General features: G+C 49.1%; 8 protein-coding genes across 9 annotated transcripts; 3 read left to right on the top strand and 5 right to left on the bottom strand.

The window, feature by feature from the left end:
- Nucleotides 1-404: 404 nt before the first annotated feature.
- Nucleotides 405-1,610, bottom strand: LOC108031023 (uncharacterized). Its single transcript, XM_017104222.3, has 2 exons — nt 1,535-1,610; nt 405-1,476 (listed from the first exon to the last, which is right to left on the bottom strand). The coding sequence occupies exons 1-2, from the start codon at nt 1,586-1,588 to the stop codon at nt 817-819; spliced, it is 714 nt and encodes a 237-aa protein (XP_016959711.1). The 5' UTR covers nt 1,589-1,610; the 3' UTR covers nt 405-816.
- Nucleotides 1,611-2,141: 531 nt separating this feature from the next.
- Nucleotides 2,142-2,898, top strand: LOC108031024 (uncharacterized). The gene is made up of 2 exons (XM_017104224.2): nt 2,142-2,189; nt 2,247-2,898. Exons 1-2 carry the CDS (start codon nt 2,142-2,144, stop codon nt 2,895-2,897), a joined length of 699 nt encoding a protein of 232 aa, XP_016959713.1. The 3' UTR covers nt 2,898.
- Nucleotides 2,899-3,182: 284 nt separating this feature from the next.
- On the top strand, nt 3,183-4,413 carry LOC108031175 (uncharacterized). Its single transcript, XM_017104394.2, has one exon. It carries the CDS (start codon nt 3,192-3,194, stop codon nt 4,341-4,343), a length of 1,152 nt encoding a protein of 383 aa, XP_016959883.1. The 5' UTR covers nt 3,183-3,191; the 3' UTR covers nt 4,344-4,413.
- Nucleotides 4,414-4,655: 242 nt separating this feature from the next.
- Nucleotides 4,656-12,568, bottom strand: LOC108031888 (uncharacterized). Of its 2 annotated transcripts, XM_017105656.3 has the most exons (14): nt 12,399-12,568; nt 10,743-11,400; nt 10,018-10,275; nt 9,795-9,958; nt 9,321-9,734; nt 9,136-9,186; nt 9,010-9,066; nt 8,575-8,943; nt 8,368-8,515; nt 8,078-8,307; nt 7,705-8,023; nt 7,384-7,645; nt 6,995-7,115; nt 4,656-6,934 (listed from the first exon to the last, which is right to left on the bottom strand). In XM_017105656.3, exons 2-14 carry the CDS (start codon nt 11,348-11,350, stop codon nt 5,019-5,021), a joined length of 4,917 nt encoding a protein of 1,638 aa, XP_016961145.1. In that variant the 5' UTR covers nt 11,351-11,400; nt 12,399-12,568; the 3' UTR covers nt 4,656-5,018. The 2 variants fall into 2 exon arrangements, with proteins under 2 accessions (XP_016961145.1, XP_016961143.1); XM_017105654.3 differs by having other exon boundaries at nt 9,010-9,186.
- A 503-nt stretch (nt 12,569-13,071) lies between these two features.
- On the top strand, nt 13,072-14,392 carry LOC108032104 (50S ribosomal protein L1). Its single transcript, XM_017105933.2, has 3 exons — nt 13,072-13,330; nt 13,385-13,694; nt 13,753-14,392. The coding sequence occupies exons 1-3, from the start codon at nt 13,140-13,142 to the stop codon at nt 14,320-14,322; spliced, it is 1,071 nt and encodes a 356-aa protein (XP_016961422.1). The 5' UTR covers nt 13,072-13,139; the 3' UTR covers nt 14,323-14,392.
- On the bottom strand, nt 14,319-15,685 carry LOC108032105 (GDP-fucose transporter 1). The gene is made up of 3 exons (XM_017105934.3): nt 15,488-15,685; nt 14,705-15,428; nt 14,319-14,647 (listed from the first exon to the last, which is right to left on the bottom strand). The coding sequence occupies exons 1-3, from the start codon at nt 15,562-15,564 to the stop codon at nt 14,435-14,437; spliced, it is 1,014 nt and encodes a 337-aa protein (XP_016961423.1). The 5' UTR covers nt 15,565-15,685; the 3' UTR covers nt 14,319-14,434.
- Nucleotides 15,686-16,119: 434 nt separating this feature from the next.
- LOC108032002 (protein SGT1 homolog) lies at nt 16,120-17,000 on the bottom strand. The gene has a single exon (XM_017105798.3). The coding sequence runs from the start codon at nt 16,832-16,834 to the stop codon at nt 16,292-16,294; it is 543 nt and encodes a 180-aa protein (XP_016961287.1). The 5' UTR covers nt 16,835-17,000; the 3' UTR covers nt 16,120-16,291.
- A 2,582-nt stretch (nt 17,001-19,582) lies between these two features.
- On the bottom strand, nt 19,583-20,788 carry LOC108031999 (THO complex subunit 3). Its single transcript, XM_017105795.3, has 3 exons — nt 20,619-20,788; nt 20,019-20,553; nt 19,583-19,954 (listed from the first exon to the last, which is right to left on the bottom strand). Exons 1-3 carry the CDS (start codon nt 20,706-20,708, stop codon nt 19,617-19,619), a joined length of 963 nt encoding a protein of 320 aa, XP_016961284.1. The 5' UTR covers nt 20,709-20,788; the 3' UTR covers nt 19,583-19,616.
- Between the last annotated feature and the right edge of the window lie 231 nt (nt 20,789-21,019).

The raw sequence follows: 21,019 nt of genomic DNA on the forward strand, positions 1-21,019 counted from the left end.
GAACTGGAAAATAACTGGCGATCTCGATCTCCGTCCCTGTCCTATCTCTTTCTAGGGCCAGCTGTCGTCCACTCGGATCCCTATGCCACCACATACTTGCATTATATCGTGTGGCTGCCACGTGTCGTGGGCAAGTCCATTGGGCAATTGGTCAACTCGGCCGAAACAATGGCCAATTAGTATGCATGCGACTTTGAAAAGTGAACTTGCGATTAGCCGCAAAGTTGCCCAAAATTTGTAGACACAGATGAGCCTCGCTAAGTCGTACTACATTGATGGGCAAACAGGTGGCGTTGGCATATGGATGGGGAACTTGTTTTGGTATAATATTTATAAGCATATTATTTGGTAATTGCACACTAAAAATTGAAATTACATAAAAAACATTTTTATAATTTTGAGTCCATATGCCTAAAGATTTTAATTTAAAAATAAAAATAAATGAACATAATATTTGTATAGTTTTTTAGGAGAAGTTCGTTAATATTTAAAAAAACAGCACTTTAAGTGAGCTCTTATTAAAATCGAAGGTGAAAACGCACACACTTGAACTTTAACTTACAACTTAAAACATAGCAATATAATGATTTTTCAAATCCAAAAAAAAGGTTCATTGTAGGGCTGTTCCACTGTGCCTCCGAATATGCAGATAGCTGCACCAGATCGGCAGCAGCAGCTGTAAAATCAATCAAAAACTTGTCAAATAAATGTCATGCATAAGCAATAAGTGGACAGGATGTGGCGAGTCCTCGGTCCCTGTCATCTTGTGGGTGCATAAATTTGCTCTCAGCAAGGACAATTGCTCACAGGAAGGCCTCACTGCTGCTGGCACTGATCCTGCTCCTCGTGCAGATAGTCGCCCACCTGCTGGACCACAGTGGCGCAGCACCGCTGGGCCTGCTCCACTTGCTCCTCGGTGGTCTGGTGGGTTTGCACCAGGAGCAGGGAGGCATTGTGCAGGGATTGGGCCATTCCCTTGTTGATCTCCGCCATGGCGTTGATGAAGCACACACTGCCACCCGCCGGGGCCAGAGGATTGAGTGGGGAAGCGCCCAACATCTGGCACTTGGCCGGCAACTGGCCAATCTCCTGCACGAACTCCTGGACCCTCTCCAAAGCCATCTGGCCCTCCAGGCGGAAGTTCTCCAAGAGGTCCCCCAAGCCGCCCGTGCAACCACCCACTTGCTGTGTCACATTCTCGTTTAGGTCGTCCAAGCTCCAGGCCACATTGCAGTCGGGATTGGCCACCATCATCTCGTTGGTCTCGAAGATCACGTCACTCAACTGGGCCAAGGCATTGGCGGTCAGGACCTCGATGTTCCCGGCGATATCCTGCTGAGTGCGATTGATTTTGCCCCCCAACTGAGCGGTGGTGTCGTCGCTGACATCTACGGCGATCTCCGCCAGGTTGTCCACCACCATGGAGACGGGTCCGTAGTTCGCTGTATCTGCCTCCACTCGGATCACCTGGCAGTTCTGCAAGGAAGTTAGAGTGGGTTCAAAAAGATCTCTGCGTTCCAGGGGCACTACTCACTGCCAAAGTTAAGAAAAGCAGTCCAAATACTCCTACTCCAATGGTTTGACTCATCGTGTTTGTGTTATGTTTCTCTAGTGCGACTGGCCCTCCCATCGTCTTGGAATATATAGTCAAACGATTTACAAACGTTCGCGATAAGAGACTGTCTCCTAAAAATCACACTACCTAACATAAATTCCCCATTAACCTAATGAAACCTGAATGCATGTATATTTTTACAACGATACTTTGATACTCTACACTAATTGTATGCTGTTTTAAATTAAATTTAAAATTCTGCCAGTTGAAATACTCGTCTTTTATCAACCTTTTTTATTATTATTTATTTTATTATACATATATATGATTAAAACAAAAATGTCATATTTTTATAAAACCAATTCTTCTTAGAAAAAATGAACTAAAAACTATATAATCCTTTTCCTAAAAAAAGTAGTTTATTATTTTATCCAATTGTTCCCAAGCGCATTTTATTATGTACCCAGCATGAAAACTGCTTTATGTAGCTATCATACATGTTGATACAATGATCTAAAAATAAAACGCATATTCCTGAAAAGTATCAGATAATAATATTTTTGGCAATCAAATTTTTAGTTTCAAGATGAGAATAGAACGGGTGACATGGCTGTTACTGCTGTCGCTTCTTTATGTAACCAATATGTTTTAAGTATGTAAAAAAATAGTTATTGAAACTCAGATCTTGCAGGTGCGTGGCCAGAACCGAAGAACTTGGGGCCACAGTGGACCGCTCTATGAGTCCACAAAGCAGCTAATAGCAGGCCAAAGCTCCAATGCTGCCAGGATTTGGAACGAGACTCAGCAGGCGATCTACGAGAGAACCGAGCGGCTTCAGGTGGCCAAGGACACGCTGGATGACCATCAGCGAGGGGTCAGTGCCCGCCTGGAGGAGTTCTTCGGGAGTGAGTACAGCGCCGAGTGGAGTTCCTGCTTCAAGAAATACGAACTCCAGGTGGCCCACTTCAACCGGGAGCTGGTGGACAAGTACAGCATCTGCCGCAATTCCCTGGACCACATCATGGACCACTTCCAACAGGAGATCGTGCCGGAAGTCGAGTTCCTTCGCGGAGCTTCGCTGGAGATCGCTGAGTTGTCCAGAAGCTGCCGCACTTGGCAACTGAAGCAGTCCGGTTTCAACCACGCCGGAGTCTTGCTCTGCACTGTTTCCGGAATTGGGAGGATCAATCAGAGGATGACCGGCTGCCTGGAGCTTTGCGACGACATCCTGCTGGAGATGTCCATGGAGGATCTGGACACACCAAGCTGCCTCTTCTACCAGCACCTGAAGATGGAGTTCGATGAGGTCTTTGCTGAGATTGAGCTGTGTGCGATGAACTAAGAGTCGGAAATAAAGCGGAATGCAATAATATTTGCTATCATTCTACCTTTAATAGGCCATTCATTAAAAGCTCCCAGGAAATGTTAATTTGTTTACTGAAACATTGCCCCGTGGAGTGTTAAATATAGCGTAATACAGGCGATAAGCTGCGATTATCGCATTCTAATCAACCCGTGGCCACTTGAGGAAATCCAAGTGTGGTATCAGCGATAGTGCTTTACGAGCTACACTTCTTCCGATAATGGGGCTGGTCAAAATCCTCCCCAGTTGCACTGAATCAGTTGGCCGGGCGAAATGGTTAGAAACGCGCTGCTCCTGTTGGCCTGTGTGCTGCTCTTTGCCCTTGGTGGTGCCCACCGGGAACTGGAGAACCTGCTGCGGAAGCAACAGGTGGACTTGCAGTTGTCCAGCGAGGAAGTGGCGGCACTGCGTCCACTGTACTTGGAGTTCCAGGCCCAGTACGACTATTTGTACAGCCTGAAGCTGCAAAACAGCGATGCAAGTAATCAGAATCCCGCAGAGGAGCCTGAGTTAGATGGTAACTACCTGCAGGCCTTCGAGGACTTTCGCAGCAAGTTCTCCATTTACCTGGATGAGAAGCCCCGAGTGGTGTATGACACTAGGCTGCCAACTGTAGAGGATATCATGGGGGAACCCAGTCCCGATTTGAGCCCGGAAAAGAGGGCGGAATACGAGGACCTCAGGGACATTATTCAGGATGTCATTGACGAGGCGCAGCTTGGCATAGACGACATGGTGGAGCGGGCCATCCAGCTGGAGACGAATCTGCTGGCGCTCAATAAGCCGAAGATTGTGACGGCCGCCATCGCCGGGTTGGGATACATGTGGAACTACTGGGGGCGTGGAAGTCAGGCCGCCTACTGCAGCTACTCCCAGGTGCCGGAGTTCCAGATAGCCCTGCAGGCCATCAACGACGGCGTCGATTGCTACTCCCGCACCATGGCCCTGGTCCTGCGCATCCAGAACGAGACGGTGGCCGCCGTCAAGGAGGTCAAGAGCAATGTCAGCAGCCTGGTGAAGATCTACAAGAAGATCGCCGCCAAGCAGACGACCCTGGGCAAGATCCTCTCGGGCACCGTGAACGCTCTCAGTGCCATCCGTCGGGTTCACGACATCATAGCCGTTGGCATCGATGTCTATGCCAAGATTAACAACAAACTGCCGGGAGAGGCTCTCCAATCCGCGCAATGCGGCGTGGTATTCGTCAACAGCATCCCCCAAATGGTGGAGACTGCCCAGAACCTGACGACGTGCATCACCTATGTGAATCCGGATAGCATAGACTACGAGTTCACGCACCCTGAGGAAGATCGCTACTGGAACACCGGTGCTGAGCCCCCGGAAATTCCCCACGAAAACGTGGTGGACGAGGATGACGACGATGTGGACTACCGGGATCTGGACGACTATGAGGATCATAGATAAGCATGTGGAATTTCCACCGGTTGATAAGGGAAGTTAATCTTAATAATAAAACCCCAGATAATATTAACAATTGATCGTTGTGATTAAAAAATGGTTATAAAACTAAAGGTAAACAATTAACGCTGGAAAATATTTAGATAAAAAAATACTTCCACACATATACTGTTCCTGAAAGGATTACTAAAGTATTTCAAAAGGGATTTGTAGAAGTTGAAGCTCATACTTACTATCAAATTCCTCTCACTATATTTATTAGTTCTTATCTTAAAGTGGTAATCGCGCAATTTCATTAATTTATTGCACAGTACTGACTTTCTTTTTAATTCATATATTTTTCGGTTAGTTATAAAAACAAAAACAACCTAAAATGCTTTTTCGATTTCGTAGGAAGTAAAAAAAAGATTTTAGTAACTACACCTGAAGATCTAATTGCTTTGAATTCGATTTTGCATAAATGGCTCGTTGAGTATCTTTACTTTGGTTTCAGATGGTTGCCATTCACTTTGGTTTTTTTTAAGATTTTAATCAATTTGAATACCAAATAGCTATATTTTTAGATATTTTTAATGGCAACCGTGCCCTGGGATGACCCTAAAATGCACTCATTTTGCTCGCACAGGGACTCTACTGATTACTCCTATGACTAGATTCTGGACTTGGGACTGGGGACTCTGACTAGACGTCGCTCTCCTTCAGCTGGCGCACATACTGCTCGCTCAGGGACTTGTTTATGCCCTCGAGACTGATGGCCGGAGGACCTGCGGCCTGTGGCGAGCTCTGGGACTTCGAGACATTCCGCCCAGTGGGACTGGGTGGTGGCTTCTCCGCCCCGAAAGCCTGGGGAATGGCATCGGCCATGAGGGTTTGCCGACAAAGGGCGGATAGAGCGCTCCCCGGACTTGGAGGTGGATCCTTGGGCTTCTTGTTGCCCCTACGTAACTTTGAGGTGAGTGTGGCGAAACCCAGTTTGCTGGATATCTTGGCACTCCGACTGACGGCTCGGGGCAAACTGTCGTAGGCACTGGAAGTGCCCACACTCTCCTGGTCCGTGGAAACTTCGTGATATTGCTGTTGCCTGCTGGCCTCCTGGGCAGCTGCTCCTGCTCCTCCCCTCATGCTGCCCGCACTGATGCTCTTTTGGAGCACCACCGAATCCGTTGCCTTGCTGGGTGTCTGGGGTTCCTGGCGGGGAGTGACCGGAGCACTCTGCAGGAACTGCGCCTTGGCCAACTGCAGGCGTCTAGCCCTCTCCGAGAGTGGAGTAGCCGGGCGATCTAAGATCAGAGTTTGCGGAGGCGGGAACTCAAACTGCTTGGCCTTGGTGGGCGTATTGGGATGTTTCCGCTGTATCCTGGGCAGGGTGTTATCCTCCTTATTGGGCAGGGTCAAGGGAATTGGCGCAGGCGGCGGAGGATGCACCCTGGAGAAGCTGGGTCCAGAGCTGGTCTTGGCTATCTTGTGCTCAATGCGATGGCTGGCATTAGCACTGTGCGACTTGTGCAGCGAGTTTTTCTTGTAAAGATGAGCCTTCCTTGGTGGAACTGGGGGATTGCTCAGCTCGTGATTTCTCTTGGACTCCGCCAACCTCTCCATGCTGTCGCTGGCTAGAGGAGGCGGGACGAAGAGGCCTCCCCGCCGGAAGGTCTCACTGCTCTGGCATTTACGCAGGTCCTCCTTAACGGGCGGCTGCTTTAAGCGTTCCAAGCTAATGGATTTGTACAGACTGAGTGGCTTGGGCAGGCACTTGGACTTCTCCGCCTTAGCCAACTTATCCGACTTCTCCTCCGTGGGACTCTCCAGTTCCTTTTCGATCACAGCTATGCCCTCCGCGGCACTTGGTTCTAGGATGGTGGTGAAGATTTTCCGTTTGGTCTTCACGAAGACATTCGCATTGGTGTTGTAGGCTCGATTGGGCTCCGGCAGGGGAGGAGGAATAAAGGCGCCCAGTTTGCTGGGTGGCGTAACTATGGACGATGGAGTGGTTGAAGTGAGCGGAGTGCTGGATGTCGACGAAGAGATGGATGCAGCAGTGGCCACACACTGACTCTGCTCGATGAGTTCCCCCGGCTTGACTTTCAGCGAACCGTAGACGATATCCCCACCGGCAGTGGCCATCTCCTGTTCATTGGTCGTGGAACTCAGCCGAAAGTCGTCATCCAGCGAGCGCTGCTTCAGCCGGAAGTTCTTGCGGCGCAATCTCCGCGGTGTCTCCATCACGGAGTGGGTATCCGCATCACTGCTGTCGCTCTCCGTTTTGCTGTTCTGCCGGGAACCCATTTTGCGCAGGCGCAGCAGCTTCTTCTTGGCACAGGCATTTGCGTTGCTTATACCATTGGTAACTCCATTGGCACTCGGAATGGCATTCACGGTGGGCAAGCTGGAGCGGCACAAAGTGCCCGTGGTGGTGCTGGTCTCCGTTTCGTGCTCCATGGGCGAGGCAGCACTGGCACTATTGTCGTCCTGGGCCAGGCGATCTCGGCTGGAATTGTCGCAGGTGGCGTACGCGGAACTGGAGTCCAACTGCTGACCATCCTCGCAGGTTATGCTGATATCCGGCACGATGTCCCGGGGATAGCGATTCGTTCCGCCCTCTGAAATGTTTTTAAAATTATTTCGGGTGCTTTAATGGAATGGGTAAATATACGACTCACGTATGCTTAGCTTGAGACACTGCAGGGATTCATGCAGCCCTTGGAGCTCCTCCAGATACTCCAGTGTGCGCTCTTGCATCGTTTCCTGGCAGCAGGCCTCATCCAAAGGCGATTTTAGACTCTGGAATGGTAGGGATCATTAACCTGGTATCGAAAATGTAAGTTCTTGAAAAAAGTACACACTGATATACAACTAATTAATAAAGCTATTAAGTATAATTCACATAGGTTGAAAAAACTAAGGAACCAAAAAAAATACTATTCTACTATATACATAGGTACATCCTAGAGATTTTAGGCCTTTTGCTACTATATCCCTTGTAAATCTTAAACGTACCATAATAAATCCCTACAATAAATATAGTAAATATATATCTCCCCTTTCTCACCAGCTCGGCAAGTCGTCCCAGCTCGCTCTGGACATCGGATATGGCGTTGAGCACGCCCGCCTTCATCAGGTTGTTGGAGTAGTATGGATAAATGCTACGAATGCTCAGCAATGCGGCCTGGCAGTCCCGCATGGACGGGTGATCCAGCAGATCGGGTGAGGCATTCTTCAGCTGGCCAAACAGCTCATCGGCACGTTTCAGTGCTCCCAGCAAGGGGGCCAGATTTGTGTGCGACTCGAAGCTCTGGACGCGACGCGAGTTGCTGAAGGGGAATGCAAACCATTAGTATCCGGAGGAGCGGGTATGCCACTTGCCACCTACACATAGTCGTTGCACTGCACCTCCTCGTACTTGTAGATGGGCGTCTGCTGCTCCACCAGCGTGTGGGCGGTGACCAGTGGCGAGGCGGTGTCGTGGATGTGCTCCTCCACCTCCACCATCACTGCCTCCGGTTCGTCGTACTTCTTGAACTCGTGATCGGTGAGGGCATCCGTGCTGTCCTCGATCTCCTTCAGATCGTTGACGTCGTTCAGGGACAGGGAGGAAGCCTGCTGGGAGATGCCCTGGGCCAGGTTGCAGTTGGGCGACACGCTGTCCAGGGAGAGGGACCTACTTAGCGTGGGAGAGTGATCCGCTGCCACTGCAAGAACGTTGAGGGTTACTATGGTTTCTTATGGGAACCTACCATACGCACCTTTATTGCAATCCTTGTTAATCCGCCTCACATCTATGGGGCAGTATCCAGGATGCAGGAGGGCGAAGGTCGAGGACTCTGGCCCTATGCCCCTGGCCTTCTCCCACTCGTACAGCTTTCTGGTGAACTTCCTCGAGATTCCCTCGAACTTCATCACCTCCCCGTCCGAAGTCTTGACCTCGATCTTCTTGGTGTGATCCGGCACCACAATGGCTTTGAGGCGGGACAATCTGTCGGAGGATTCAGAGGATTAGTTATCAGAAAGGAAGAGATTTTATTCATAAACAAACTTCTCTTTGTCGTGCGGCCTGTGCTTGTACCAGCGATCATCATCCGAACCCCTTCTCGTAGACTGACTATGCTTGGAGCCACGTTTCAGCGAGTCATTGTCAGAGGTGGTGCCACCGCCAGGCGCGCACTTCAAACGGTTCCATTGCTCTGAAGGTAACACACACATATATTTCAGAACTAAAGGGAATGCCAGGGTATATACCCACCCAACTTCTTCTGGAACTTCTCGGGCAAATCCTTCTGATCGGGCAGGGCACACAGACCCTGGCCCTCCAGCTTCAGCTGACCCATGCTCCACAGGTTCCAGTCGATCTTGGGCTTAACCTCGCAACTTTGGCTCTTGGCCGTGGGACTGGCCGCGGGCTCCAAGGAGGCGTACGACCCTCCCGAGCAATTCTGCTGCTTGACCCGCCACTTCTGCAACTTCTTCTTGAACTGCGGAGTGAGATTCTGCTCCAGCTGGGCGGTGGACATGAGTTCGTTGTGCAGCAGTTGGGTGGGCGAGTGCTCCTCGGTGCTCCGCTTGCCCCTGCCAGTTGCTCCGCCAGTTGCTGCTCCACTGCCCATTTTGATGCCTACAAAGGTGGGTTAATCACAGATTAGCACTTTCTTGGATTTTTGAGGTTTTTGGGGCACCCTACTGCGATTGCTGGCGCTGGAACGCTCCAACTCGCGTTGCTTGTGCTTAAACTCCGAATCTAGTTTGAGTACGAGAAGTTGATAATGTTGAAACACCTCGTCATCTTCGTTCTGTGGGAAATTCTTACAGTTTGGCGTAGTGGGCTCCGAGAAATCGCCACTGGACAGATCCTCGCTCTCTGCAAGAAGCCTCAAAGTTAAGAAGGGCTCATTGATTAGACGGATTAGGGGTAACACCACAGTGCATGGTTACATATTTGTTACATATTTTGGTCTGTAGTGCTACCTCTGAATTCTTCCCTTGCTCACCCACCAAATTCACCAAAGAAATCCGAATGCCTAGAGGGACTGCTGGGCACGGAGGAGGTACCCGGCGAGTGGACACGACGCATGCGCGAGTCCTTGGGACTCTTCAGGGGAGAGTGCAGTTGTGGCAGATCACTGTATATCTGGTTAACCTGGTTGAGATTAAGTGGACTAGGCGGCAACTTCTGCCGCCGGCTGCTGGTGGCCTTAATCTCCGCCACATGATCCTCGGGCAGGACCTCAAAGTCTGAGAAGGCCTTGGATCGCCGCAGCGATTTGCTGGAGGAGGACTTTGCTGGTAATGGAGGGGCGGCGGATTTGATATTGTCCAGGCGCTCGTCCGTGGCGGATTTTCGCAGCTCCACCTCAAAGTTGGAGGTGCGGGAGTCGCAGCGTGTATCACTCTTGGAGGAATCGCGACCTGAGACGTTAGGGGAATCAGTTTATCACATTGCAAGCCAAATATTTCTAAGGAATTTACGATAACTCTGTCGGCTGACCGTCTCAAGATCATCCATGGAGCTGGCCGAACTCATAGTGCCGGGTGTCCCGCCCGTGTCACTCATTATATGGCCGGAGGAGGAGCTGATGATGCTGTCCGCGGAACTGCTTCCAGCCGCCGTGCTAATGGGCACCTTGAGGTATCTAAAAAATATATCAAGATGTAAATGTTGTTCTTAAAAGTCTTGAATTCCTTCACAAACCTCTCCACCTCGTGGTTGAGTGGCATCAAGATACTGTTTTCCGGACCGCCTGGTCCCGAGGGCGGTACATTGGCCCGCTCCCACTTGAAGGCCGCCTTTACCTTGGTCCACTTGGACACCTTGGCCTTGTTGTCGCTGTAGGTGCTCTGCCGTCTCAAGAGATAGGGTCTCGAAGCGCTGAGCTTTAAGCCGGGACGATCGCCCTTCATGAACATGTTGAGGTCCTCGTCCATCATGGACTTGCTGCGCTCGCGAATTCTGTGGAACCGTACGCATCATATCAGATTAATAAAATAAATGCTTAATATTCTATATAAACATAGGTCACCTCTATCAGCGTTTCAGAAAAATAGGAAAAAACTATAAAATTCTTTTCAACCCCATCTCTCCTTAATCAGTAAAGTTTTTTTTGTTTCCCTAACTTGTGACGTACGTTCTCATCTGAACTTAGCAATGAGGAGCTTTATGGCGAAATTCGCTCAAAGACCGGAAATAAGATTATAGAAAATTAAAGGGAATGTTATATGCAGACGTCATCATGTGAGTCATTTTTTAACATTTGATTTTGATTAATACTAGACTTTTTGATATTTCAAACCCAGTTAAGATATTATTATACAACAAATTTGAAAAAGCTAAGGATTAAGTAACTACTTTTCATAACCTAAATTATCAAATTTTATTTAATAAATAGTCTTAAGAAAGTATACTTCGATAATGCTCACCGCCTGAACTTTCCCTGTTTAAAGGGCGGAATCACCTCGGTGCCCATTAGGGACTCCAGCCAGGTGAGCGAGTGCTCCAACTCGAACTGGTGGTCGCTGTTGCTGGAGCGTGGTGGCTTGGTGGGAGGACGCTGCCGGCTGGCTTGACTGGTGGAGGGCACATCGTCGTCCAACGCGGCCAGTTCCGCCTCCCGTTCGCCCGCCTCGTTGTCGGCAATGGTGGCCAGTCGGTGCTCCAGGAATCCCTCCAGCAGGTGGTAGGTACGCGTCATTTCATCCATGGCCTCGATGGCGGAGTTAAGGCGCGTCTTCAGCGGCTCGATGGTGCCCCGGTCCGCCCTATACGGCTGGCACTTGGAGCACGAGTGCTTGCCCAGCTCGCAAACGGGCAGGTCCTTGGCCTCCCGCCGCTCGAACTTGGGCGAGGCGGAGAGATTGCGGGCCCGCGAGGCCACGGCCGGAAACTGGAAGATGTTCTCCTCGGCGCGACCGCACATCGCCGGCGGAGCGGTGGGCAGCGACTCGTAGTGCAGGACATTCTGCCGGGATCGGGTTCGCCGGGGCTTCGGCGGTGGTTGCGGAGGTGGCGGCGGTTTGTCCCAGTCCATCTCGATATCGCTCAATCGGGCCTTGTTTGTTTACTCTGCCCGATACGCCACTAAAAACGCACACAAGACAAGAAAATCCGAGAATTATCAAAATCGGGAGGTTGTTTATAGAAGAGGAAGACCAATGTGGGACGTCCGCCGCCGAACGCCAAACGCCAAACGGCGAACGGCAAACGCCAAGAACGCACACATAAACGAGTCCTAAAGTGTAACGATTAAATCCACGAAATGTAAACAATTATTTCAAAAATCCCATTTCGGCACGTTTCCCCACATGTGCGAAAGTTTTGAATATTTTCGAAGAATATGCACGCGTGTGGTCACTTAACCGCAGCGGAGAACCGATCCGGAATGCACTACCGTGATGTTGGGTCTTGGATCTCGGTTTACGGCTACGGATTTGGCCCAAGAGCTGGATGCCATCGATCGTCGAGAGGCCCGCAGAAGAACAAATAAAATCGCGCCGCAAACCAAACTATTTTTAAAACGCTGACACTCTTTTGTTTGCCTCCCCATGGCGATCGCACTATAGCCACACAACACACACCCAGTGCTCCCCAGCCTCCGCCACGGATCCCACCACCACCTCGGATCGCAAAGTGCGCAACACTTCCTTTATTCCACTTTTAGGTTACACGCAATTAATATTTCCAATTTATGCGAAAGTGCACGCACTCGTGGAGAAATGTACATGCTGGTCGGATGGGTGGCTGGACGTGGACCGGCGGACCGGAGGACTGGCGGACTGGTGGACTGGTGGACCAGTGGCTGTGTGGGTAAGCGGGTGATTGGACGGATGGGTGGTGCTGCGAGCAGATCATGTGTATCTGTGCCTGAAGTCGGCGGCCCCCATTACTTTCGCCACTTTCCGAACGTTATATCGAATCTGTTGCCACACATTGAATACACACATTTTTCTTTTCTCCACTCGACTTTTCTTCCTGGCTGCGCTTCTTTTGCTTTATGGGTTTACGCGCAAGGTTGTCGGTCTATTTTGGGGGTGTTCGCCAGTGTTTTGTTGAAAGGAAAAACAATAACAAATTATTACTTGCACTTTTCCTATGCACGCTCGATCGTCCGCCCCGCCGCGGAATTTTCTTCGGTCACTCTCTCGGGTTCTCGCGATTTTCCGCGGCTCGGAAATTCCGTATACGTCCGTTCCGCTCGTCGGTCGAAGCTATTCTGAGCGGCACGGCGCTTTTGAACGCATTGGAAAAGTCGAAAAATGTGAGATTTATTTTTAGAGAGCATTGGACGGATCTCTTTGCTGTTGTTCTAAGATTCTCTTCAAATTTGAGAAAACAGAGGAATGAATATTTGATCAAATTTTGGTTTTGGGATTGCAGCGTTGATAACAATTCTTATCTCAACATTATTTTTCAGAAAACCCTTTAGCACATTTAGAGACAGAGTTTTCAAGGAAATAATAAACATTATTCATTTCTCTAAGCAGAAAAACCCTTTTGAGCCCTTCCAAGGATATGATTAGTTAATATTAATAATGTACATCTTTTTTATATTTTTGTAAGGGCTGTTGAAAAAAACCAACTTTTAAATGTAACGGTCATTTCAACATATAAAGACCGTTACAGGTTATCCTTCCATATTTGAATAATTATGTACCGCTATACCTCCCTAGCCAAGTTCTCCACCCCGGTGTATTACACACTTGTTTTCCTCACCAAGACAATCTGGCAACTTAACAAACACGAAAGCTGGCAACTCTGGCCGGCGAGGTTATGCAAAGCAAGAGTTTGGGTCCCGGTAAATAGTCTTATTTCTGAAAGAAATGCAGTCCATCCTGTCCTCCATGAGGGCACTGGCCCTGCGCCAACCCACGATGGAGTCCCTCCGCCTGCTGCACCTGTCCGCCGTGAGCGAGGCGGCCCGCAAAGGCACTCGGGAGAAGGCCCGCAAGAAGAAAGTCAAAGTGGAGGTGAAGAAGGTGGGATTCATCCCGCACAATCAGCGGAACAAGAAGTAGGTGCTTGAGTCTAAGGACAGAATCCTGAACTAACCTTATTCCATGCCCAGAATCAATGTAAAGCGGGCTGACAAACATGTGGACGACTCCTGGAAACAGGTGCCCAAAGACGACTGCTACGTGGGGCGCTACTACCGCTGGCCGGTGTACACCGTGCAGGAGGCCATCCAGTGCCACCGGGAGACGCATCACCCCAGCATGTACAACGTACCCAATGCCCCCCTCAACGTGGACATCGAACTGAACATGCAGGCGGAGAAGATCACCCGGTTTGTGGACAACTTCCAGCGCATGGCCATGATTCCGCACAAGTTTGACCATGGCGAGGAGCGCAAGATTATTGTTTTCACCAAGGGAAACGTGTGTAAAGATTCCTAGTTTTTGAATTCTTCAATAACACTTTGGAATTCCCTTGCAGAACGAAGTCGTGGAGGCCAGGGAGGCTGGAGCCTCTCTCGTCGGCGGCGTGGAGCTCATCAAGGACATAACCAACGGCGAGCTGCTGCTCTCGGACTACCAGTACGTCATTGCCCACCCCAATATCCTGGCCGAGCTGGTGGCCCTGCGTGGCCTGATGAAGCGCAAGTTTCCCAATCCCAAGAGCGAGACCCTCGGCACCAACCTGGCCGAGATGATCGTCAAGTTCTCCAGCGGCATTAGCTACAGCGCTGCCAAGGATGAGTACCAGCAGAACTTTGGTCTGATCACTGCCAGTGTCGGCACTCTGGACATGGACGCCCACAAACTAGAGGAGAACATCAAGTTCCTGCTGCAGGATGTCAACACCATGAGGCCCAAGCGCGAGGGTCGCTTCATTACCCGCGTCCTGCTGAAGAGCCCGCCCAGCAGTGAGCAGCTGAAAATCGATCCCTATGTGTATGTGCCAGAGATGTGGGACAAGAGCACGGCGAAGGTGAAGCGGGAGGAGACCAAAAAGCAGGAGGAGCCGGCGCCGGCGGAACGCAAAGAAGCCGTGGCCTCCAATTAGTTAACACAGAAGCCTATGTATTTTTGTTGATGGATCGTTTGTGCATACTTTAAACTTACATCTTCCTAGAGTCCTAAACAGTCTAAATTACTTTGGCAGCGTTATGTTGCTCCTAAGCCTTTTGGGTGGCGGCGTTGCGCTGCTGGTGCTGGCGCATCATTTCCAATTGCTTGACCCGGGTGTAGGCGGCACTGGCCACCAGGACCACCACATTGGAGGTCCACCAGAGAGCCGACCGAACGTCATGGTAATACTGGGTGGCGATCACCGTCTGAGCGCAGGCCTTGGCTGTGCCCGAGATATTGTGCGTCAGCGCGGATGTGACCTGGAATATCGATCGGCTTAGATAAGCTCTTAACACGTGCACTGACTGGCCGATTACCTTGATTTCTAGCGCGGTGACAAACCCTATGGCAAAGCCACAAATTCCGCTCAGGGTCATGGCGGCCCAGAACCAAGAGGCCCACAGGTGGGGATACGTTATGATGGTCTCCAGCTCGCCGTTGATGATGATCAGGGGAAGGAAGAGCAGCGTGGAGTACAGATTGTTGTAGTAGCTGAGCAGCCACACCTCCTGGTTGACATAACCCAGCGACTTCTTCGTCTGAATGGAGAACATGGCCAGGGCCAGCGAGCTGAGCACTCCGAAGATGGTGCCGCGCCAGGAGAAGACCTCCGTGAGGCTCTCCTGGTCCACGCCCAGCCAGAAGCCTATGACGATAGCGGCACAGCACAGCAGGCACTTGAAGCTGGTTCGCTGGCGGAGAATCACGTATGTGAGGACCACACTGAACACCGTGGTCAGGGAGCGGCCGATGTAGTAGAAGGCCACCGTGACGTAGGACAGCGACAGGTTGTTGGCCCCGATCATCAGGGTGTAGAGCACGGAGAGCGGCAGTATCTTGCGGAAGGTGTCGATGTCCAGGGGATTGCCCTCGGGAAAGGAGAACACCGAGGGGTACTTCCTGCTCAGCCGGCTGGCCACATAGCAAATCACCGTGGAGACCACGCACTGGAACCAGGACATGAAGAGCGGAGCCCCCAGGTTCACGGTGTCGCTGCTCAGCAGGTGTTTGTTCACGAAGACCGTCAGTATGGAGGTGCACCTGCGGAGGAGAAGCCACTTCAGAGGGGCCACTACGCGGAGCTTCTCTTCATTACCCACCAGTAGAGGGCCACCACGAAGAATATCTTCAGGTACTTGTTCACCAGCCGGTTGTGCTCCTCCAGATTCTTGTACATGTTGGAGTTTGGGGAACTGCAGTCCGATTTGTGCGGGGGAAAAGTAGTTGTGCGCTATTCTTACACGTATCTGCACCCGGCCTGGCGATCAGCTGTTCCAATGAGAACGTTTCTGTGGAGTGCGGGGGTGGTTTCAAAAGTTATCGCCCTCTTTTAAGTAAGCTTATAAAAAGAGGAGGTCTAACTAAGTTATTTTCCTTTTTCAAACTAAGAAATTATAATAAATAAATATGGCTACGTTCGAGGTACTTTTCTTTCAAGCTGGATCGAAAATATGTTCCGATAAGCGGGAGCGTGGTCGCATATCTAAACTCCCTTATGTATTTAGAGTACGTTTCGAAAAGTGAATATGTGTGCCTTATGAGGTGAATCATCGCTAGAACATGGCTGATCAAGAATGTATTATACACATGTAGTTATATGTATAACAAAAATTATACTTAATACTTAAACCCAGATTACCTATAATCTTTAAACTGCTGCTATAAGTAGTATTACTATGGTTACAACCATCAATTTTCGTGGTAATCCCCCCAAGAAGAGGCCACCGACCAGTGCAATGCTTAAATCAAATTTATTCAGAACAGCTCTTGTTATTTTCGGTTCGTTTGTAACGTTTCTCCTTGGTCGTCGACCGATCCATGCGTAAAAATATATATATTAAGTGCTTCTCTCTAATCTCTCTCTGACTTTATAAATACAGGGGATGTGGGCAGGGTGATTCGACCTACTTCTCCCACTCGCGGAACTCGGTTCCATCTGGCGGCTTCACGGTGACCTTCTCCTTGCCCACCTCGTCCCAGTTGGTGCTGAGAACGGTGCCGCCGGACTCCGAGAAGGACTTGTTCATGGCCTTTTGCACCTCGGGCGAGGATGTGCTGTAGATCTTCTTGAACAGGTTGTTGAGGGCCGTCTCGCCCTTGGCCTCCTTCTCGTCGATCTTCTCCTCCTCGCTGACCAGCTGATCCCAGTTCTTGGCCTTGGGCTTGGCGGGAGCGGCCGCCACCACGGCCTTCTCCTCCAGGTTATCCCAGCGCACGCCCGTCTCCTTGGCCAGCGTGATCTCCACTTTGGAGGGAAAGGCCTTGTGCGAGGACCGCTCCGGCACGATGGGGTGCTGCAGCTTCAGGTCCAGCTCGTAGCCGTCGGCGGTCATGTGGACGCGGCTTGGCGAGATCTCCACCGCGTAGTTCTTGTCGGCGGCGTTCTTCAGGAGCACGGTGATGACCACCTTTGTCTCGGACTGGTACCAGTCGTGGCGCACGGACATCTTGCTGGCTCTCAGTTGCACAGTGCTGCTACTCAATTGGGGAGACCCCTGTTCCTCTATTTCGCCCACCAAACGGGGATTGGGTTTTATATGGAATTATCCAGAATTATCGGATGTCGGATGTATGACAATAAAGCAGATTCGATGTAGGATGTGTATTAGACATCGATAGCTTAGTGATGCTAAAAACATCGGTGCATCGAAGTTCACAATCGTGCGGTTGAGAAATAGAACACGATGGTTGCTAGCCTTGATAGAAACGTAGCAAATACTCAAACCAATGTGGAACTGCTAATTAAGCTATCATTTTTCAGCACTGCCAGTGGTTTAAAAAAGCCCGCGCACTCACATTTTACTCCGGTTCGCATTTAACTCGCCACAAATATCTAAAACAAATCTTCCAACATGTCCACAAACCCGTAAGTTGTGTGTTTGCTTACCAAGATAGAAAGTATAAATACTTCTTGAAAACTAAACGGTGCACATGCCAACCGCAGCCAAGTGAAAACAAAGTTTGGGCCAATTTACGTGCACTTGAAGTTTTGGCCATCAATACGTCGGTTTCGGGAGAACAGCAGCCGAAAGCGCATAAGTCGCGCCGACAGCCGACATAAATTCAATGCTTCCCCCAGCCTCCTGCAAATCGCTGCGTTCTCAAAGTTTGTCCAAAGTGACGGAAGAAGTGAAAAGTCTGAGAGCTGGGGCCGAGCAAGTTGAGTGGAAAGCGTTTTCCCTTTTACATTTTATAACTCGCAGCTACACTCTTTCATGTTTCCCTATCAGTTTGTCATTATATGTTCCTCTTCTTTAAATGTTTAGGTTGAAAAGGAAAGAAAAAGGATGTAAAAAGAGGCGAGAACGATATAAGATAACGAATATTTGGCATTAAGAGAGATAACAATAAAAATAAAATAGCATTGCCTTTTCAAATCTTTAAAATCTTAAAAAATTTCAACTTTCTGGCTATTATAGTGTCCATAATCTCAGCGTTCATACGGACAGACATATAAAAACCTACAAAAATTCTATTTTAAATTAAGCTTAATTAGATTATCCCTCTAGCTTTTCGTCATTAAAATTTTCCTGATTTGTTTCCTTATTTTGTGCCAAATAAATTAGGCTGCTCATTCATGTTAACTCATTCAGCGCAGCTGCTAAGTTAACATTTGGCTGCAAAGCGGGGAAATGGCCCACTTATCGCATGCGAGAAACTGCTTAACAGAATGTTCCAGCCCAATGTAAACTTTACAGCTGCGCGGATTGCGTTAACATGAGGTGGCTTAACAGTCGAAAAAAATAAAGAAATAAATTTAAATAAGCAAGGAATTTCGGGGTCTGTAAGCTGAGGATATTGTTGAAAATAAAATCGTTTATGCAATTATAAATTTATAAACTTTTCCATCTTGTAAAAAAAGTCTAACGTGTTTTGGAAATCTGCACAGATAATAATAGGAAAATAAAAATAGAAAACGCGTAAAAATATCACAAAAACAAAAAAATAAATTTAAATAAGCAAGGAATTTCGGGGTCTGTAAGCTGAGGATATTGTTGAAAATAAAATCGTTTATGCAATTATAAATTTATACATTTTTCCATCTTGTAAAAAAAGTCTAACGTTTTTGGAAATCTGCACAGATAATAATAGGAAAATAAAAATAGAAAACGCGTAAAAATATCACAAAAACAAAAAATAAATTTAAAAAGCAAGGGAATTTCGGCGTCTGTAAGCTAAGGATATTGTTCAAAATAAAATCGTTCATGCAATCATAAATTTATATATTATTTTAATTAAAGTTTTGAGTTTGGTTTTTCCAACTTGTGAAAAGGTCAAACTTGTTCTTGAAATCTGCACAAAATAAAGATGAAAATAAAAAAATACAAATAAAGAAATCGACCTTTGCCAAAGTGGCACATTGAGTCCATTGATAACAATTAACAGAGAATCTTCATTGAGTATCCAAGTACCCGATTGCGACCCCTTGCCCCCCATGGTGTTCCTCCCACCCACCAATCAAGCGGAACTGGCAGCTCAAAACGAAATTTATCGAAAACTTTTAGCAAAGCAAATATTGGCGTGGCTTCGAGTGGGTGGGTGGTGGTGCACTGGGCGGGAAATGTGCGGATGGCATACGAATCGCTCTGGCCGCTGCACTTGGCACGCGGAAGGGATAAACAGCGAACATATGAGTGATGCACACAAGAAACCCCCAGCTTATTCCTCCGGCTTGTTTGTCACTTGCATTGGATAGTTCAAGGGTCAACAAATAGCATCCAAGCAGGACGACACCAGCCAAAAACTTTTCCTCTCTGGCTCCTGGCTAATGGAGCCCATGCACACACAACAGCTTGGCAAAACACGCCCTTCGCAGGCCATCCCTTGCTCGGTTTAAGCCTCGGCGGAGTGCGACCACTGATTAATAGCTTAAAACGCGGGAAGCCATAAACGTTAACCTTTATTAGGTCAGCATCCGCCAGTGTCGTTATTTGCATGATAAAAGTGAAGTGGCCGCCCGGTGAAGGCGCTCCTTCACCTCCCGATTGATGCGGCAGCAGACAGGAGGCTGCAGCCATAAAAGCTTGCCGGGAGAAGATAAAACTCAAATTGCAGCAGCGAACACGTCCCGAGGCGAAGCCCTGCCATTGATAATCCAGTTGGCTGGTCAGCGACGTGACCTAGTCAACTTTGAAGTCGATCGTTTTGGATAAAGTTGCACTCCACCTTAATCGTAATTGGAAAGCAAACATCCGTTTTTACTAGCAGAGGTGTGCCTTAAACTAGGGTTTATTCCGGAAAGCCGTATATCTTAACGTTGCCAGCGTCCCGTCGCCGGTCGCTGTCCTTCTCGTCGCAGGCGTAGGCCAGGAGGTACTGCTTGGGATGCCAGGCCACCGTGAAGGTAGAGGCATCCACGTGGATGTCGGTCACACGCTCGCCCGTCTCCGTGAAGGCAATGTCTATGATCAGGTCCTCGCTGGCCGAGGCTATCAGCCGCTCGTCGTGGCTGAAGGATATGGTGCGGACGGGCCACTCCAGGCGGCTGATCATGCGCAGACAGGCCAGCTCGTTGGCGTCCCACAGCGAGACCTGGGCGTCTGCCGAGCCAGTGGCAAAGTATTTACCTGGGAAATTGATTAAATGCTGCCAATATTAGGGATAACTCTTCTCTAAGTACGACTTCCTTACCCGTGGGTCCAAACTCTATGCAAATGCAGTTGGCCGGATGCGCCTTCAGGGTCATCTGGTGCTCCAGGCTGGGGTAATTGAGCACATGCATGCACCCCAGCCCGTTGGTTAGGAAGAAGAGGTCGTTGGTGTTGTTCCACGATATCTCGTTGACCTCGAAGCTGAAGGGCTCCTCCACCCGGATCTTGTTCGTGCGCGTGTCTATAAAGGTGATCAGATCCTCCTTGTTGCCCACGGCGATTGTCTTGCCGTCCGGCGACCAGGCTATGTTGATGTTCTCTCCCTTGGTGTTGGTCACCGAAACGCATTTTCCCGCCCGTATGTCCCAGATCCTGACGGTCTTGTCCCCGCTGGCCGTGGCAAACTGGTCGGGATTCGTGCGATGCCAGCACAGCTGGTCCACGGAGGCAGTGTGTCCGCGGTAAATGCTGCCCTTGACGAAGCGATCCCGCTCCAGGGAGTAGACGGCCACAGTCTTGTCGAAGGATCCGGAGGCCAGGTGGCGTCCATCTGCGTTCCAGCAAACCGAGTGCACCTGTGGGCAGGAGGACTCTGGATTTCAGAGAGGAGTCCCCAGGATTGGCGGGAAATCGCGCTCACCTTGGACATGTGCGCCCTCTGCTCCCGGATTTTGCTGTGGCCCCGGAAGTACGACTTCAGGTCGTCGAAAGTTTGCTCCGTGCGACTCATTATTGTTAGTTATTCTTATATATATTATTATTTTATAAAAATTAGAACCGGCTTTTTATTTTTGTAAACAAAAGTGTGACCGCAGACGGCTTTCAATAAATAGGCATACAAAATATGCTAAAAGTAAAGGTCATGATCTAAGTTAGCGAAGATGCGCACCTTTAAAACGGTTTCTGTCTTGGATGTGTCGGTAAATTCAAATATTTCCTTTGAAAATATTATTTGTTTTTTCCCAGCAATGTTTATTAAATATTCAATATAATTTTTACAAGATTACTCCAACCAACTAACTAACTCCTGCCTTTAACCTT

Source organism: Drosophila biarmipes, chromosome 3R (assembly GCF_025231255.1).
Source record: "Drosophila biarmipes strain raj3 chromosome 3R, RU_DBia_V1.1, whole genome shotgun sequence".
In the NCBI taxonomy this organism is placed as follows: Eukaryota; Metazoa; Arthropoda; class Insecta; order Diptera; family Drosophilidae; genus Drosophila; species Drosophila biarmipes.